General features: G+C 47.4%; 1 protein-coding gene across 3 annotated transcripts in view; it reads right to left on the bottom strand.

Annotated features, from left to right (window-relative positions):
• Positions 1 to 601: 601 nt before the first annotated feature.
• Positions 602 to 19,505, bottom strand: part of LOC145338020 (polymeric immunoglobulin receptor-like) — a 63,473-nt gene continuing 44,569 nt past the window's right edge. For 2 of the 3 annotated variants that reach the window (XM_080182789.1, XM_080182790.1), the window contains exons 2-6: positions 9,860 to 9,917; positions 8,756 to 9,100; positions 8,093 to 8,437; positions 3,817 to 3,925; positions 602 to 1,504 (exon numbers count right to left, since the gene is read on the bottom strand). In XM_080182789.1, the coding sequence (XP_080038915.1) occupies positions 1,432 to 1,504; positions 3,817 to 3,925; positions 8,093 to 8,437; positions 8,756 to 9,100; positions 9,860 to 9,917 (930 nt within the window). In that variant the 3' untranslated portion in view covers positions 602 to 1,431. Of the gene's footprint in view, positions 1,505 to 3,816; positions 3,926 to 6,569; positions 6,676 to 8,092; positions 8,438 to 8,755; positions 9,101 to 9,859; positions 9,918 to 19,505 lie in introns of those variants that run through there. The other variant, XM_080182791.1, reaches the window with a different exon arrangement.

The following is a 19,505-nucleotide window of genomic DNA, read 5'->3' as shown; positions in this document are numbered from 1 at the left end:
CTATGAAGGCCAGCATCCCATTCGCCTTCCTGACCACCTGCTGCACCTGCAAGCTGGGTTTTTGCGACTCATGCACAAGGACCCCGAGGTCCCTCTGCACCGTCGCCTGCTGCAGTTTTTCGCCCGGTAAGTAATAGTCCTTCCTACCATTCTTCCTACCAAAGTGGACCACCTCACACTTGCCAACATTAAATTCCATTTGCCATTTCCTGGCCCATTCGCCCAGCCTATCTAGATCCTTCTGCAGACTCTCCACACCCTCGGCACAATTTGCCGTTCCCCCAATCTTGGTGTCATCAGCAAATTTCGACACCCTACACTCGGTTCCCTCCTCCAGATCATCTATATAAATGGTAAAAAGCTGAGGCCCCAGCACCGACCCCTGGGGCACTCCACTAGTCACCATCCGCCAATCCGAATAGCACCCGTTGACCCCCACTCTCTGCCTCCTATTTGACAACCAATCCTCTATCCACGCTAACACCCTACCCCCAACTCCAAGTCCCCTGACCTTCTGCAATAACCTCTTATGAGGTACTTTGTCAAACGCCTTCTGAAAATCCAGAAAGACCACATCCACCGGCTCTCCTCTATCGACTCGATGGGCCAGATGGTCTCCTTCTGCACTTTAGGATTCTATGGCAAGGATCTGTGGGAAACCTTTAAAAATGAGCAGAGGACAACTGAAAAAGCAGTGGGGGGAGAAGATGAAACATGAGTGTAAGCTAGCTAGTAATATAAAAGAAGATAGGAAGAGTATTTTCTTTCAGTATATGAAAGATGAGAGGCAAAAATAGCCATTTTGTACCCTCTCCTTTCTTTCTCCCTTACGTACTCTATGAACGGTATGCTTTGTCTGTACAGCACGCAAGAAACAATAATTCAGTAATACTAATAACGTGACAATAATAAATCTAATTAAAAGTATTCAAGAGAGAAATAGATAATTCTTTTAGAATTATTTTAGAAAGTGGGAATATGCTGTGAGCTGGAGGATTAACCATGATCTTATAGAATGGAAGAACAAGATCGTTGGGCTAAATGCTCATCGTTTCTGTGTTTCTAAACTGCACATGGATTCAAGAAGTGTTCTTATCAATGCCTTACGTAACTTATACACAATATCCTAAATTTTATGCTTAATGCCTCTCATAATAACGGATAATATATCAGCAGCCTTCTTGAAGACAGAGTGTGCTGGCACATTAACCATTTATGACTTATGCACAAGAATACCTAAATCCCTCTGCATTTTGAAATGGGGAATGCCTGAAGAATGCCAATACTGGTCTGATTTTCCCCTCCCTGACGCAGTTCAGTGCAGTGGAGACTCAGTCATTGCTGGACAGTCCCATTCCCCAGAAGGTTTTGTTCTCCAGCTGCTCCATCCTGATGCTCAGCTGCTGTTGTCACAAGGCCCTATGATTCACATTAACAGGTCTCCCCTGTCAAAGGGATATCTTTAGAGGTTTCATTTAGATTCATGCTGTATCTGGCTGGTTGCCTAGGAAAGAAAAAAAAGTAGAGTTCAGATCACATGAAAAGAATCCAACACTTTGGATAAGTGAGTAAAAGAGCTGTTCAGGAGCACAGACCCATTAAATTCCACTCAACATCCTGGGTACCAATGGCAGCTGGAAAAGGGGTCACAGGAGCTGCATGGTGATGGAGCACAGAGTGTAGAGGAGAGAAGGCCTGTAGGGGAGGCAATGAGCAAGAGCTGGACACTCCACAGGAGCTGTGCTGACCCACAGAGGGAGGGTCAGAGGATAGAGTTAGAGAACCCTGCAATAGTTCCTGCTGAGGGGTGTGTGTGGGGATAGGTTGTGAGCACAGAGAGGAGGTTATTGAATGAAACAAGGAAGTCCCAGTGACTGAATCCTCCAACTTGACACTCCCATCTGCCAATTTCTTGTCCACTCAGTCTACCTATCTACAGCCATCTGCAAACTCCACATGTCTTCTCCCCGACAAACTTTCTTATCTTTGTGTCATTTGCAAATTTAGCTACCATGCCTTCACTCCCCTCATCTAAATCATCAATGTAAATTGTAAAGATTCGAGACTCTGGCACAGACATTGGCAGGATGTGGGAAGTGGAATCCCCCAATCAGAAAAAGACTCATTTTACACATATTCTGTTTTCTGTCAGCTGGCTAATATCGAGGCAAATCCACGTACCTTTTAAAGGGTGTGAGGTTTCTTGCCTCTACTACCCTCCCAGGCAGCACATTCCAGACCCCCGCCACCTCTGGGTGAAAGACATTTTCCTCAAATCCCCTCTAAATCTCCTGCTCCTCACCTTAAAGTTATGCCCCGTGAAAAGAATCCAATACTTTGGATAAGTGTGTAAAGGAGCCATTCAGGAGCACAGACCCATTAAATTCCACTCAACATCCTGGGTACCAATGGCAGCTGGAAAAGGGGTCACAGGAGCTGCATGGTGATGGAGCACAGAGTGTAGAGGAGAGAAGGCCTGTAGGGGAGGCAATGAGCAAGAGCTGGACACTCCACAGGAGCTGTGCTGACCCACAGAGGGAGGGTCAGAGGATAGAGTTAGAGAACCCTGCAATAGTTCCTGCTGCCACTGTGAGGGGTGTGTGTGGGGATGGGTGGTGAGCACGGAGATGTGGCTATTGAGTGAAAGAAGGAAATCCGACATGGCTTTCCCAGTGACTGAATCCTCTGATGTCCAGGCCAAGGGGAGATCTGAAAAGTGCAGGAGGTGATTGACGAACCACAACTTGCATTTATATAGCATCTTTATAGAACACCCAGAAATACTTCATGGAAAGATCAAACAATATTCAACACTGAGTTACTGAGGGAGAAATTCAGACAGAAGGATAAGTTTTAAAGGAGCATTATCGTGGAGGAGGGAGAGAGAGTCTAAGATTTAGGAAGGGATTTTCTGAGATTAGAGCCCAGGCTTTTGGAGGCACAATCAGCAATGGTGGAACGACAGAAATCAAGGGATGTGTGAGAGCACAGAATCTGAGATCACAAGAGTTGTAGGATAATCCATTCCTAAGATTCTGTGAGAAATGGGAATGCAACAGCATTCAAAATTTGGTAAAAATAGAAAATAAAGAATAAAAGCAGGAGTTGGCCATTTGGCTCTTTGAGCCGTCTGCCAACATCCCAATTGCCTGCTTGCCCTGCAGGGATTCACTAAAATCCTTCAGAATACCAACATTTTCCAGTCTGCCAGCTAATCTGTTTTTCCATTCTTCCCAGCAAAGTGGAAAATTCAGACTGCTTATATTATGGCTTTGTGTCCTCCTCACAGCTTACTTTCCCACCCAGAGTTATATCTTCAGCAAACTTTGACATATATGAAGGGATGGAGTGTAATAAGTCACTGATACAGATTATGAATATCTGAGACTCCAGCACTGATCTTTGCAGCACCAGTTACATCCCACCAACCAAAAATCACCCACTTGTTCCTCCTCTGTTTGTGTCCATTAACCAATCCTCAACCCATGCAATATTACCTCCCAAACCCCTGAGACTGTACCTTGTGGAACAGCCTGTGTGGCACCTTATCAAATATCTCCTGAAATTCTAGATACATTCCTCATCCACTGGTTCTCCCAGTGGGATAATATTTGCTCCTTTCCAATCCACGGGGACTGTTCAGCAGCGAGAGGATAACAAGCTGGAAGTGACCAGTTAACACTGCTCAATGATAGGGTGGATTGAAGCATCCTCACAGTTCAGTAAATGGACAGTTCTAGAGTTCAGCGACATTGAACAAACATTATAAGCTAAAAATAGGATTCAATGGAAATAGTGGAACATTCTGCAACTCACCGTCTTTGGCACTTTCGGAATACGTAAATCCCAATTCCAGCAACAGCAAAATTAGCAACAAAAATTCCAATTCCTAATCCAACTCTTGTTCTAGTAGAGGGTTCAGGACCTAGAGACAGAATGAAGCCATTAATAAACTGGGACACACTCACAAAACTAACAGCAGAGACCTTCAGCATCGAGTATTTCAGAACCATCCCCAGTACAAACAGATCTCTGGTTAATTCTAGTCCTGGAGGGATGTGTGAGGTGAGTTACCAATAATCTCACACACACCAGGCCGCTCCACAGCTCCTTCAACACAGACACTGCCCCATAATGTGACCGATATATGCTTTCCAATAGAGATAACTGGTCATCGAGCAGCAATAGTTCCCCTTGCCATTCACTCCCCCTTAAACTCAAACAGCCCACTAAAATAGAGCAAGAACGTCAAACTAAAGTCCAGTGGAAAATCTCGGGATGAGGCGGAACATCCGGCGCCGCAATATTGACATGTCTGCCCTGAGCGAGACACGACAGGCAGGGGAAGGCCAGCTTAAAGACCAAGGTGGTGGATATACCTTCTTCCGAAAGAAGAATGTTGTCTCTACGGTGTTGGCTTTGCCATAAAAAAACAGATGGGTCAGACGTCTCAATGGACCCACCGGGGGAGGAAACACCTCCTGACTTTATGGCTCACTCTGCCCCAGAAACAGCTCATCACAGCCGTCTGTGCCTCCACCCCAACCCTAGACTTAAGGGACAAGACAAAAGAAAGAGTCCACTCCAGCCTTGACCAATCACTGTCCCACATTCCAAAAGGAGACAAGCTGATTCTCTTCAGTGATGTCAGTGTTTGAGTCGGGAGGGGAACAAACATTTAGAAAGGTGTCACAGAAATCATAAAAACCTACAGTACAGAGAGAGGCCATTCAGCCCATTGAGTCTGCACTGACCAAATCCTACCCAGGCCCTATCCCCATATCCCTACATATTTTACCCACTAATCCCTCTAACCTACACAGGCCGGTTAGTTTAACGTCTGTAGTTGGAAAAATGCTTGAATCCGTCATCAAAGAAGAAATAGCGAGGCAGCTAGAAAAGAATGGTTTGATGGAGCAGACGCAGCACGGATTCGTTAAGGGGAAGTTGTGTTTGACAAAGTTATTGTATTTCTGTGAGGATGTGACTGGTGCGGTAGACAGAGGGGAACCAATGGATGTGGTGTTTCTCGATTTTTCAAAAGGCGTTTGATAAGGTGCCGCATGAAAGGTTGCTTCAGAAGGTTAGGGGGCATGGAGTTGGGGGTAAGGTGTTAGCGTGGATAGAGGATTGGTTGTCTAATAGGAGGTAGAGAGTTGGTATCAATGGGTGCTATTCTGATTGGCGGTTGGTGACTAGTGGAGTGCCGCAGGGATCGGTGCTGGGGCCTCAGCTATTCACCATTTATATCGATGATCTGGAGGAGGGGGCTGAGTGTAGGGGAACAAAATTTGCTGATGACACAAAGACGAGTGGAAAAGCAAATTGTGCAGAGGGTGTGGAAAGTCTGCAGAGGGACCTGGATAGGCTGAGTGAGTGGGCGAGGACCTGGCAGATGGAATACAATGTTAGCAAGTGTGAGGTTATCCACTTTGGCAGAAATAATAGCAAGAGGGATTACTATTTAAAGGGCAAAAAGCTGCAGCATGCTACGGTGCAGAGGGACCCGGGGGTCCTTGTGCATGAGTCGCAAAAACCCGGTCTGCAGGTGCAGCAGGTGATCAAGAAGGCGAATGGGATGCTGGCCTTCGTAGCAAGGGGATAGAATATAAAAGCAGGGAGGTCTTGCTGCAACTGTACAGGGCACTGGTGAGGCCGCAGCTGGAGTACTGTGTGCAGTTTTGGTCGCCGCACTTGTGCAAGGATATATTGGCCTTGGAGGGAGTGCAGCGGAGGTTCACTAGGCTGATAGTGGAGATGAGGGGGTTAGACTATGAAGAGAGACTAAATAGACTGGGTCTGTACTCGTTGGAGTTTAGAAGGATGAGGGAGGATGTTATAGAGACGTATAAGATGATGAAAGGGATGGATAGGGTAGAGGTAGAGAGATTCTTCCTGCTTAGAAAGGGTAGCAGGACTAGAGGGCTTAGCCTCAAGATAAGGGGGGTGCAGTTTAGATCGGAGTTGAGGAGGAACTTCTTCACTCAAAGGGTGGTGAATCTCTGGAATTCTCTGCCCGTTGAAGTGGTGGAGGCTGCCTTGCTAAATATATTAAAGTCACGGGTAGATAGGTTTTTGACAGACAAGGGAATTAAGGGTTATGGGGAGAAAGCAGGAAAGTGGAACTGATCCACTTCAGATCAGCCATGATCTTATTGAATGGCGGGGCAGGCTCGAAGGGCTAGATGGCCTACTCCTGCTCCTATTTCTTATGTTCTTACATCTCAGGACCACTAAGGAGCACTTTAAGCATGGCCAATCAACCTAAACCTAACCTGCACATTTGTGTTCAGCCGGGAAGGAGTGCAGGGCGGGGAAGGTGCACGGAAGACAAAAGCCATCTTCAAGAAAGGAGACGGGTCTGACTGTGGAAATTACGAGGGATTTTCCTACAGTCTGTCATAGGAAAGGTCATTGCAACAATCCTCCTCAACCATTCCTCCCGGTGTCTGTACAGCTGCTCCCTGACCCTCAGTGTGGCTTCGCCTGTTAAGAGACACAATGGACATGATCTTCAGCACACGGCAAATCCAGGTAAAGTGCAGGGAGCAGCATCAATCTCCATACATGGCCTTCTTCCATCTCACAAAGGCTTCCAATTCTGTCAACCGTGAGGGATTGTGGAACATCCTCCTCAAATCCGGCTTCCCACGGAAATTCGTCACCATTCTCCACCTGTTCCACAATGATAATGCAAACTGTGATCCTCACCAGTGGAGCCACCACACACCCAATACGTCCACAAACTGGGATCAAACAGGACTGCATCACTGCACCAACATATTCCTCACAGCAACACTCCATCCCATCACCTTGAAGCTTCCCGCTGGAGTGGAACGAAGCAGGAAACTGTTCAAACTCCGACACCTCTAGTGTCTGCAGAGCCACAACCAAGAGGCCGAGCTACAAACCATCGTCAACACATTCACTGAGGCATATAAGAGAACGGACCTCAGACTAAACATCTGGAAAACACAGGTTCTCTACCAACCCGCTCTTCCTGTATTAAACTGCCCCCACCCCCCAACCATCAGGATCCACAGTGAGCCCCTGGACAATGTGGATCATTTCCCACATCTCCTCCGGCACGAGCAGATATCGACAATGAAATCCAGCATCAACTCCAATGTGCCAGTGCAGCCTTCAGACATCCGAGCAACAGGGTGTTCGAAGCCTGAGACCTCCAATCGAGCTCATGGTTACAGTGCACCCTCCTGTATGCATCAGAAACATGGACAATGCACAGCAGACACCTCAAATCCCTGGAGAGATATCACCAACACTGCCTCTGCAAAACCCTGCAAATCCACTGGCAGGATGGGCAAATCAATGTGAAAATCGCCTCCCAGGCTGATATCCCCAGTATTCAGGCATTAGTCACACTGCTGCGATGGACAGGCCACATTGTCCACACACCCAACACAAGACCTGCTGAAACGAGTGCTCTGAGCTCTGCAATGGTAAGCAATAGGGCACACAGAGAAAAAGCTACAAGGACACTCTGAAAACCTCCCTAAATAAATGCAACATCCCCATTGACACGTGCAAATCACTGGTCTTAGAATGCACTAACTGGAGACAACACATCTGTGAAGGCACCAATCACCTCGAGTGTCAATGAGTAGAGCACGCAGAGGACAAGTGTAAACACCGGGAATAGAGCACAGAACCCAGAGCGAGCCACCCACCCGCCCATCTCATCAACCACCAGCTACCAAACCCGGGGCAGAATCTGCGGCTCCAGGATTGGTCTATTCAGCCAGCTGCAGAACCCACCTCTCTGCGGTCGAAGCAAGTCACCCTCAACCCTGAGGGACTGTCATAGAAGGAGAAGATTAGTGAACTAGGTGGGGTTTTATAACAATGCAATAGCTTCATGGGTGCTTTTAGTGGGACCAATTTTATATTTCCAGATTTTTATTAAATAAACTGAATTTAAATTCTGAAGCTGAGACAGTGGGATTTGAACTCACATTCTCTGGATTATTAGTCCAGGTCTCGGGATTATTAGTCTAGTAACATAACCACTGCACGACTGAACCCATAAAAATTAGAGATTAAATACAGAAAACCTGAAACAGAAATCTCTCACCTGTTACAGAGAGATGGACGAGATCAAATTGCTCCCAATAATAGCGTGTCTCCAGCCTCTTGTAAATCTGACACTGATAATCATTCTGGTCTGATTCCCTGAGGTCAGAGAGCAGGACTGACCAGTTTCCTTGTTCCAGTTGATCTTTGAATAACTTTGTTCGGTTTCTGAACCGTTGGTCTTGTTGTGTCAAATCATCGTTTCCACTGACCACTCTGTGTAAGATATCACCCTTGGTGGTTCCCCAGATTCCCAGTAAATCTGAGATGGTAACATTCCCTTTGTAGGTACAGGGCAGCACAACCTGCTCCCCAAGGAACCCAGAAACTGGGACAGGCGAGTCACCTGGAAAAGATTGGAAGTATTTATAAATGGATAGAATCTCCTTGTTGAACTCCATATCTGAGGGATAGGAAGGTGAGACTCAGAAACAGAAATAACAATTCCCGGTAGTTTAAGGACCAGTTACAGGTAACACTGACTCACACCACTCACTCTCACACAATCATTCTTTGTTAAAATATCACACAATATTTCAAACCTTCCAATGTTACTCACTGTCTATCCAGTGAAACAACTGCAGAAATGTTCAAAAGACTCTAAATTATTTTAATATCATCACCATATCATAAATATGGAACATCTGAAATAGAAATCTCTCACCTGTTACAAAGAGATCGACTGAATCAATTTTTACCAAATGCATTTGTTTATCAATCTTCTTGTAGATCTGACACTCGTACTGGCTCCGGTCTGATTCCCTGAGGTCAGAGAGCAGAACTGACCAGTTTCCTTGTTCCAGTTGATCTTTGAACAGCTTTGTTCTGTTTCTGAACTGTGGATCTTGTTTCCTCAAATCATCGCTTCCATTGACAAACTTGTGCAAAAATTCACGTTTGGGTGTCCCCCAGATTACCTGTAAATCTGAGACTGGGACATTCCCTTTGTAGGTACAGGGCAGCACAACCTGCTTCCCAAGGAACCCAGAAACTGGGAAATGTGAAAAACCTGGAAAAGATTGGAAGTATTTATCCACAGATATAACTTCCCTGCTGGTACATTACATCCCAAGCTTCACATGGTTACACTGCCATGCTCGATTTACAAGAAGCACTGATCAGTACCTCACTGCTTTCATTTGTGTGGGAAGGTTAAAGCTCAGACATTGAGAGCCTTTAACTAAAACCAGCTTGTGCTGGATATTTGTAAGCACAGAGCAGCTGGACAACACTTTGAATCACATGTTTTCCATTTGTACACGTGCTGGGAGAACACATCAGGATATTGGTCACCTCCCCTTGGGAGAAAAATCACAGACTGGGGGGGGGTGGACAATGTGAGGTGGAACTCAGGAGCTGAAAACTGACCCTGAAATGTAAAGGTCGGATTTACTAACGTCGATCTGATCTCAGGACTGTCCCAGACTCCTGATTCCAGAGCTCAGGATCTCATCCCAGTCCCTTTCGATTCCCATCTGAGACCCACTGGATCTCTGGCACCCATCCCAGTGTTATCCAGTTACCCATCCCAGTGTCACTGAGTGTTGCTCAGTGTCCAGATCCCACTGTTCACATCACAGGGGTTAATGTGAAGACATTAACTTCCTTCCTTTCAGTTCTGATGATCATTGTGTGTGATGTGAAACTACCGTGTCCACTCCCTCAATGGCTCCACTGGCAGGACACACAGCACCTTAAAGCTAGATGTATTCCTGATCCCCCCACCCTGTGATCAGTGCTGAAATGTTCCAGCAGTCACAGCTCTTACCTGAAACAGCAGCAACAACACTCAGCAGCAGCAGCAGGAGTCTGTGGAAGTTGTGTCCCTGCAACAAGAAAACACAGTGACCCCCTTTACAACAGGTTCACCCACTGTTCAGACTGATGATTGGACTGCCTCAAACTTCCAGTGCAAAGAATTGTCCCCTTGCCCAGGATTACGTGCTGAGAGACACATTCAGGCTTGGAACAACCGCTGCCAGGGCACGATGGGGAAAGGTCACTTTGTAAAGCCTTTCAGCCAAGTCACTGAAGAGCTGTTAAAGATCTATAAACCCCGAGACTGTGAGTTTAATCCCAGTCTCGTGTCAGATGGCACGTGGGATGAGATTGTGGATTCTTGTGAAGAGTATCTCTGCTGGATTTAATATTTCAGTGAGGATTCCACCTGCGCCAGAGGCCTTGCTGTTTTTCAGCTTTCGGATGGTTTTTTTGCCCTCACGTTGAGCTGGGGTTGTGCTGAGATGATGGTGGGTAGTGTGTTGCAAGATGGTGTCAATGGCATTGTGTCAAAGGCTGGATCCTGGTTACAGAGATCCTAAAGTGCTCTCCCCAGTGGGTGTTAACTGCCTCTCTGCGCTGCATTATTAGGGAGGATTGAAGTTCCCCAAAGTGCAACATGACCGATCGTTTGAAAAGAATTGTACTCTCTGTAACGAAAATATAGAAATGTTTCTGATATTGTCAGCTCTCTGGAGAGAATGTGAATATCACTGCGATTTACAGTCTGACATGTTTTGTAATGTGTCTTCCAGATTTTAGATGAATAAATTATATTATTACAAATAAAAACAACTTTGTTTCTCCCTCTTTCTGGTTTTAATGAAGGGTGATTAATGTGAAACATTAACTCTGATGTGGATGTGCTGGCGTTGGACTGGGATAAACACAGTAAAAAGTCTGACAACACCAGGTTTTAGTCCAACCGACTTATTTGATAGTACACTCACAAGCTTTCGAGGGGACTCCCTCTTCGTCAGGTGAATGGAGAGTTCTGGCCTCAGACAGAGCATATAAAGCACAGACAATTTCGAGATTACTGATTAGAATGCGAATCTTTACACCTAACCTGCTGTTCAAGTCCTAAAGTGGCTGACAATGTGTGTGGAAGGAGCACTGATCACAGGTTACAGAGATGTGTATTGTCTCCAGACAGTACAGTGAATGAGGTTTTGCAAACCCAGGCAAGCCACGGGGGTTACAGATAGTGCGACATGAACCCAAGATCCCTGTTGAGACCGTCCTCATGTGTGCGGAACTTGGCTATCAGTCTCTGCTCAGCAATTCTGCGCTGTCGTGTGTCGTGAAGGCCGCCTTGGAGAACGCTTACCCGAAGGTCAGAGGCTGAATGCCCGTGACCACTGAAGTGTTCACCAACAGGAAGGGAACAGTCTTGCCTGGTGATTGTCAAGCAATGTTCATTCATCCGTTGTCGTAGCGGCTGCATGGTCTCCCCAATGTACCATGCTTCAGGACATCCTTTCTTGCAACGTATCAGGTAGACAATGTTGGCCGAGTTGCAAGAGTATTTCCTGGGTACCTGGTGGATGGTATTCTCACGTGTGATGATGGTATCCATGTCAATGATCCGGCATGTCTTGCAGAGGTTGCTGTGGCTGTGTTGTGTGGTGTTGTGGTCACTGTTCTCCTGAAGGCTGGGTAGTTTGCTGCGAACAATGGTCTGTTTGAGGTTGTGTGGTTGTCTGAAGGCAAGAAGTGGGGGTGTGGGGATAGCCCTGGTGAGATGTTCGTCTTCATCAATGATATGTTGAAGACTCCGGAGAAGATGTCGTAGCTTCTCTGCTCCGGGGAAGTACTGGACAACGAAGGGTACTCTGTCCACCTTGTCCCGTGTTTGTCTTCTGAGGAGATCGGTGCGGTTTTTCGCTGTGGTGCATCGGAACTGTCGATCTATGAGTCGAGCGCCATATCCTGTTCTTATGAGGGCACCTTTCAGCGTCTGGAGGTGTCTGTCACGATCCTCCTCAACTGAGCAAATCCTGTGTATACGGAGGGCTTGTCCAGAACTCTCCATTCACCTGACGAAGAGGGAGTCCCCTCGAAAGCTTGTGAGTTTACTATCAAATAAATCGGTTGGACTAAAACCTGGTGTTGTCAGACTTTTTACTGTGGTTACCCCAGTCCAACACCAGCACATCCACATCATGATTAGAAGGAATAGCCAGTTCCAAAAGCTAGTGGCATTTGCTGCAAATAAATCTGTTGGACTTTGACCTGCTGTTGTGAGATACATCCAGACAAGAGTGGGATGAGATTGTGGATTCTTGTGAAGAGTATCTCTCTGCCGGATTTAATATTTCAATGAAGATTCCACCTGTGCCAGAGGCCTTCTTGTTTTTCAGCTGTCAGATGGCTTTTCCACCGTCACCTTGAGCTGGGGTTGCGCTGAGGTTATTGCGGGTAACGTGTTGCGAGATGGTGTCAATGGCACTTACGGCAAAGGCTGGATCCTAGTTACGGAGATCCTCAAAGTGCTCTCCCCAGTGGGTGTTAACTCCTCTCTGCACTGCATTATTAGTGAGTCAGTGCTGAGGGAGTGCCGCACTGTCAGAGGGTCAGTGCTGAGGGAGTGCCGCACTGTCAGAGGGTCAGTACTGAGGGAGTGCCGCACTGTCAGGGGGTCAGTACTGAGGGAGTGCCGCACTGTCAGGGGGTCAGTACTGAGGGAGTGCCTCACTGTCAGGGGGTCAGTACTGAGGGAGTGCCGCACTGTCAGAGGGTCAGTGCTGAGGGAGTGCTACACTGGGCGTTTATCTGACTGAGCTCCAGAGTATCCCCTTTAACTGATTTATAATTTAAGTGTAATTGCAGGATTAAATAGAAATTATTGCTCTGTTATGTGTTTTGAGACAGTAGCTGGGATTTTACCAGCACGCCCTGCCCATCGATAGGCAGAACGAGCCGGTAAAATCGCACAGGAACTGAAAAATCAGGATCACACTCAATTTCTCAGCTCTCGTGATTTTAATGAGATGCGGATTTCTGGCGTGCTCAGCCTCTCACCGGAAATGGGCGTGGGGCTGGATAAATTATGGTAATATTTATTTGCATGTATTTGCTTTTGTGGCCTTGCTGGGCGAGGTTCTCTCCTTGGGCAGTGGCAGCCTGGTAGTGCCACCCTGGCACATTGGCACTGCCATCCTGGCACCTGGTCAATGCTCACCGGCCACTGCCCACCATCCAGTGCTAAGGAATGGAGCCTATGGAGGTGGGACCAGGTGTGGGGCCTATGGTGCAGGGGTGGAGCCAATGGGTGCACAGCCAGGGGCAGGGGCAGGGCCTGATCAGGGAGGGAGCAGGGTCTGCTGCGCACTCTGCGTTGCTATTGGATCAGGGGGGAGAGGACATGATCAGTCTGGACAGGGAGGTCTGCATTTTGAGCATCGTGGGGCTTATGATCAAGTGCGGGCCCCCATGATTGCAAGGGGTGGGGGGTAATGGGGTTTGTTAAAGTTGCCTGCAGCAGCAGCAGCCTGACAGCCCTCTGTCTGTCAGACCCCTGCTGTTCAACTTGTGCATGTGCAGAATCAGAGGTCTGCACATGCGCAGTAGCTCCCTCTGCAGGCTAGCTGCTGAATTAAGCCCAACCCAGTGCCTGCAGCAGCAGCAAGTAACAAACCATTTTTTTCTGTAAGATTGGGCGTGAAAACTCACCCAAGAAACGGATCAGGAACTCTCTCATTTTCACGCTCGCTGGGCACTTAGAATCATTCATGTAAAATTCTGCTCAATGTCTCTATGATGAGACTCTATGTTAACTCTGAAATGAATTCAATGGGCTGAGGGAATTGAGATCTGATGCCAAGGTTGTAGTTGGTGAGGTTTCTGGATATGTTGACCATGGTTTCTTCACCCTGTCTACTGTTGTAAAATTGAGATGGATACTCTGAATCACAGAAACTGTCACTGGCTTTTTTTTTGCATGATGTGGGTATGCCGGCGTTGGACTGGCGTAAACACAGTAAAAAGTCTGACAACACCAGGTTTTAGTCCAAACGATTTATTTGATAATAGACTCACAAGCTTTCGAGGTTTCCCTCTTCGTCAGGTGAATGGAGAGTTCTGGCCTCAGACAGAGCATATAAAGCACAGACAGTTTAGAGATTACTGATTAGAATGCGAATCCTTACACCTAACCTGCTGTTCAAGACGTGAAGTGGCTGACAATGTGAGTGGAAGGAGCACTGATCACAGGTTACAGAGATGTGTATTGTCTCCAGACAGTGCAGTAAGTGAGGTTTTGCAAACCCAGGCAAGTCACGGGGGTTACAGATAGTGCGACATGAACCCAAGATCCCTGTTGAGACCGTCCTCATGTGTGTGGAACTTGGCTATCAGTCTCTGTTCAGCGACTCTGCGCTGTCGTGTGTCGTGAAGGCCGCCTTGGAGAATGCTTACCCGAAGGTCAGAGGCTGAATACCCGTGACCACTGAAGTGTTCGCCAACAGGAAGGGAACAGTCTTGCCTGGTGATTGTCGAGTGATGTTCATTCATCCGTTGTCGTAGCGTCTGCATGGTCTCCCCAATGTACCATGCTTCGGGACATCCTTTCTTGCAATGTATCAGGTAGACAATGTCGGCTGAGTTGCAAGAGTATTTACCATGTACCTGGTGGATGGTATTCTCACGTGTGATGATGGTATCCATGTCGATGATCCGGCATGTCTTGCAGAGGTTGCTGTGGCAGGGTTGTGTGGAATTGTGGTCACTGTTCTCCTGAAGACTGGGTAGTTTGCTGCGAACAATGGTCTGTTTGAGGTTGTGTGGTTGTCTGAAGGCAAGAAGTGGGGGTGTGGGGATAGCCCTGGCGAGATGTTCGCCTTCATCAATGATATGTTGAAGACTCCGGAGAAGATGTCGTAGCTTCTCCGCTCCGGGGAAGTACTGGACGATGAAGGGTACTCTGTCCACTGTGTCCCGTGTTTGCCTTCTGAGGAGATCGGTGCGGTTTTTCACTGTGGCGCATCGGAACTGTCGATCTATGAGTCGAGCACCATATCCTGTTCTTATGAGGGCATCTTTCAGGGTCTGGAGGTGTCTATCACGATCCTCCTCACGTCGAGGGCATCCTGAAACCCATTGTACAAAGAACCCCCAGCTTTTGTCGCGACACTACGGACTTCCGACTGAAACTCAGCACACATGGAGCAGTTGAACCAGGGACACTCCTCGTCACAATGGATGTCTCGGCGCTCTACACCAACATCCCCCACAACGATGGCATTGCTGCGACTGCCTCAGTACTCAATGCTGACAACTGCCAGTTTCCAGATGCAATCTTACAACTCATCCGCTTTATCCTGGACCACAATGTCTTCACCTTCAACAACCAGTTTTTCATCCAGACACATGGAACAGCCATGGGGACCAAATTTGCACCTCAATATGCCAACATCTTCATGCACAGGTTCGAACAAGACTTCTTCACCACACAGGATCTTCACCCGATGCTGTACACTAGATAACATCGATGACATTTTCTTCCTTTGGCCTCATGGTGAACAGTCACTGAAACAACTATATGATGATATCAACAAATTCCACCCCACCATCAGACTCACCATGGACTATTCCCCAGAATCAGTTGCATTCTTGGACACACGCATCTCCATTAAGGACGGCCACCTCAGCACCTCACTGTACCACAAGCCCACAGACAATCTCACAATGCTCCACTTCTCCAGCTTCCACCCTAAACATGTTAAAGAAGCCATTCCCTATGAACAAGCCCTCCGTATACACAGGATTTGCTCAGATGAGGAGGATCGTGACAGACACCTCCAGACCCTGAAAGATGCCCTCATGAGAACAGGATATGGTGCTCGACTCATAGATTGACAGTTCCGATGCGCCACAGCGAAAAACCGCACCGATCTCCTCAGAAGACAAACACGGGACACGGTGGACAGAGTACCCTTCGTCGTCCAGTACTTCCCCGGAGCGGAGAAGCTACAACATCTTCTCCGGAGTCTTCAACATATCAGTGATGAAGACGAACATCTCACCAGGGCTATCCCCACACCCCCACTTCTTGCCTTCAGACAACCACACAACCTCAAACAGACCATTGTTCGCAGCAAACTACCCAGTCTTCAGGAGAACAGTGACCACAATTCCACACAACCTTGCCACAGCAACCTCTGCAAGACATGCCGGATCATCAACATGGATACCATCATCACACGTGAGAATACCATCCACCAGGTACATGGTAAATACTCTTGCAACTCGGCCGACATTGTCTACCTGATACGTTGCAAGAAAGGATGTCCCGAAGCATGGTACATTGGGGAGACCATGCAGACGCTACGACAACGGATGAATGAACATCACTCGACAATCACCAGGCAAGACTGTTCCCTTCCTGTTGGCGAACACTTCAGTGGTCATGGGTATTCAGCCTCTGACCTTCGGTAAGCATTCTCCAAGGTGGCCTTCACGACACACGACAGCGCAGAGTCGCTGAACAGAGACTGATAGCCAAGTTCCGCACACATGAGGACGGTCTTAACAGGGATCTTGGGTTCATGTCGCACTATCTGTAACCCCTGTGACTTGCCTGGGTTTGCAAAACCTCACTTACTGTACTGTCTGGAGACAATACACATCTCTGTAACCTGTGATCAGTGCTCCTTCCACTCGCATTGTCAGCCACTTCAGGTCTTGAACAGCAGGTTAGGTGTAAGGATTTGCATTCTAATCAGTAATCTCTAAACTGTCTGTGCTTTATACGCTCTGTCTGAGGCCAGAACTCTCCATTCACCTGACGAAGAGGGAAACCTCGAAAGCTTGTGAGTATTATCAAATAAATCGTTTGGACTAAAACCTGGTGTTGTCAGACTTTTTACTTTTTTTTTGCAGTGAAGGTTGGGAATGTAACTGATTACCGCAGAGAGTCAGCAGGCAGAAAAGCTGGGTTAAACTTCAAATATTAATTCTGTTTCTCTCTCCACAGATTCTCTGTCTGGACTGCTGAGGAATTCCAGCATTTTCTATATTTATCTCAGATTTCCAGGATCCTCAGGAGTTTATTTTGAATAAAGAGCTGAATGGGGGTGAGGATGAAGGAAAGTTTCCCCCAGTGACACTGACAGTCCCTGCAGCTCCTATTCACTCATCCCAGTCAATACAGGGATTAACACTGAGCCCAACACCAGAGGCACATTCACAGTCACCTATCCATCAGAAGTAGCCAGAAGAAACAAAGGTGCAAAGCACAGGCTGGGTGGCCCTATGTCCGAGGGATAATTCCTTCACCTTGTACCAGAGGGGATTGGTGGAGCTGGATCACTCCTGGTCTCCAGTTCCTCACCTTCCAGGTCAGAAGTGAAGTTTCCCAGGAATGTGCTTGGATCGAGATTAGAACAGTCTGGACCCACCCAGTGAAACATATTGTGGAGAAAAGTAGAGAGGCTATTAACTTAGCAAGTCAGGAAGTGCTCATATGGAAAAAACGTGTCCCTTTTTAGCAATGTGATATACAAGGAAACCTCTAACAAAATGTTTTAACTCATTTACAGGACGGGGTGTCACTGGCTAGACCAGCATTTATTGCCCATCTCTAATTGCCCCTTGAGAAGGTGGTGAGTGAGCCGCCTTCTTGAACCTGCTGCAGTCCCTGAGGTGTAGGTACACCCACCATGCTGTGAGGAAAATTGGAAATCATGATAGAGGTGGAGAGACTCTTCCCGCTCAGAAAGGACAGTAGGACTAGGGGGCACAGCCTCAAGATAAAGGGGGGGGCGGTTTAGAACAGAGTTGAGGAAGAACTTCTTCACTCAAAGGGTGGTGAATCTCTGGAATTCTCTGCCCGTTGAAGTGGTGGAGGCTGCCTCGCTAAATATTTTTAAGACGCGGGTTGATGGGTTTTTGATAAGAGAGGGGATTAAGGGTTATGGGGAGAGGGCGGGAATGTGGAACTGAGCCACGACAGATCAGCCATGATCTTATTGAATGGCGGGGCAGGCTCGAAGGGCTAGATGGCCTACTCCTGCTCCTATTTCTTATGTTCTTATGTTCACTGTACTCTTTGTAGTATACATAAATAACTTGGAAGAGAGTGTAGGTGGTGTGATCAGCAAGTTTGCGGATGACACCAAGATGGCAGGGTTGGCGGGTACTGAAGTGGATTGTCAGGTGATACAACAGGATATAGATAGGTTGGTGCATTGAGCAGATAGGTGGCAGATGGAATTTAATCCTGACAAATGCGAGGTGATGCATTTTGGAAGGAATAATGCAGAGAGGAGCTATGTGATAAAAGGTAGACAGATTAGGAGTATAGAAATACAGAGGGACCTGGGAGTGCAGGTTCACAAATCCATGAAGGTTGCGACACAAGTGGAGAAGGTTGTTAGGAAGGCTTATGGAATGCTAGCCTTTATAGGAAGGGGTATAGAGTACAAAAGCTGCCGTCTAATGCTTCAGTTGTATAGAACGTTGGTTAGACCGCACTTGGAGTACTGCGTCCAGTTCTGGTCACCTTACTACCGGAAGGACGTGGAGTCTCTGGAAAGGGTGCAGAGGAGGTTTACCAGGATGTTGCCTGGCATGGAGGGGCTGGGTTACGAGGAAAGGTTGGAGAAACTAGGACTTTTCTCCTTGGAAAGACGGAGATTGAGGGGGGACATGATAGAGGTATATAAGATACTGAAGGGAATAGATAGAGTCAATAGTGAGAGACTGCTCCCTCGACTGGGTACAAATACGAGAGGTCATGATTTAAGGGTGAGGGGGGAGAGGTATAATTTGGATGTGAGAGGAAGGTTCTTTACGCAGAGAGTTGTGGGGGTATGGAACGCGCTACCGAGTAGGGTGGTGGAGGCAGGAACGTTGGACTCGTTTAAGGTTCAGTTAGATAGACACATGAGTGAAACGAGGATGGAGGCTTATGGTAGGGGCTATTAAATAAGGTCAGAACCTCGGGAGACACCGGAAAAGCAGGTTTGTAAGATTAACGTTTTTGTCTTTTTATTCCGCAGGCGGAGGTCCACCTCGTTGTCAAACGAGGGGCATGCACACGGTGGGTCGTGCGTGGGCTGCTCTTGGAGGTTCCGGGAGTGGCCTAGTACTTCGTGTCGGTGTGTGTGCTTGATCCTGGACCGGTAGACGGGCGCCGCAACAGCTCGGTGACTAGCACTGCTAGCTGTGCAGATACATGGATTTGGGCCTGTGTCTGTGGGAGTTTGTGCATTCTCCCTGTGGTTGCGTGGGTTTCCTCTGGGCGCTCCGGTTTCCTCCCACACCCCAAAGATGTGCTCTTAGGCTGATTGGTTTTACCAAATTGACACTATTCTCCCCTGAATCTGGCTAAGTTAGGGGTTCCACTCGTAGACACACAGGGTAGAATAGGTGTAGGGTGATGCGGTGGCGCGGGCTCGTTGGGCCGAAGGGCCTGTTTCCCGTGCTGGGTTGTTCTTTGTTCTTTGTTCTTATTATGAGGTACTTGGCAACATGGGGAATTTTTAAAAAGAGAGATTTTTAAGGCTGGGGATTCTTAACAATAAATGGCTGATAATCGCAATCTGTTTTCGAGAAGTATGAGACAGAGTCTTATTCAGTATTTACAAAGCATAACCATTGAAAGGAACTGAACTGAATTAGCTGGAACCAGA

Source organism: Carcharhinus amblyrhynchos, unplaced genomic scaffold (genome assembly GCF_965287045.1).
Source record: "Carcharhinus amblyrhynchos unplaced genomic scaffold, sCarAmb.v2.hapA scaffold_89, whole genome shotgun sequence".
Lineage (NCBI taxonomy): Eukaryota > Metazoa > Chordata > Chondrichthyes > Carcharhiniformes > Carcharhinidae > Carcharhinus > Carcharhinus amblyrhynchos.
This window is presented reverse-complemented; position numbering and strand designations above follow the sequence as displayed.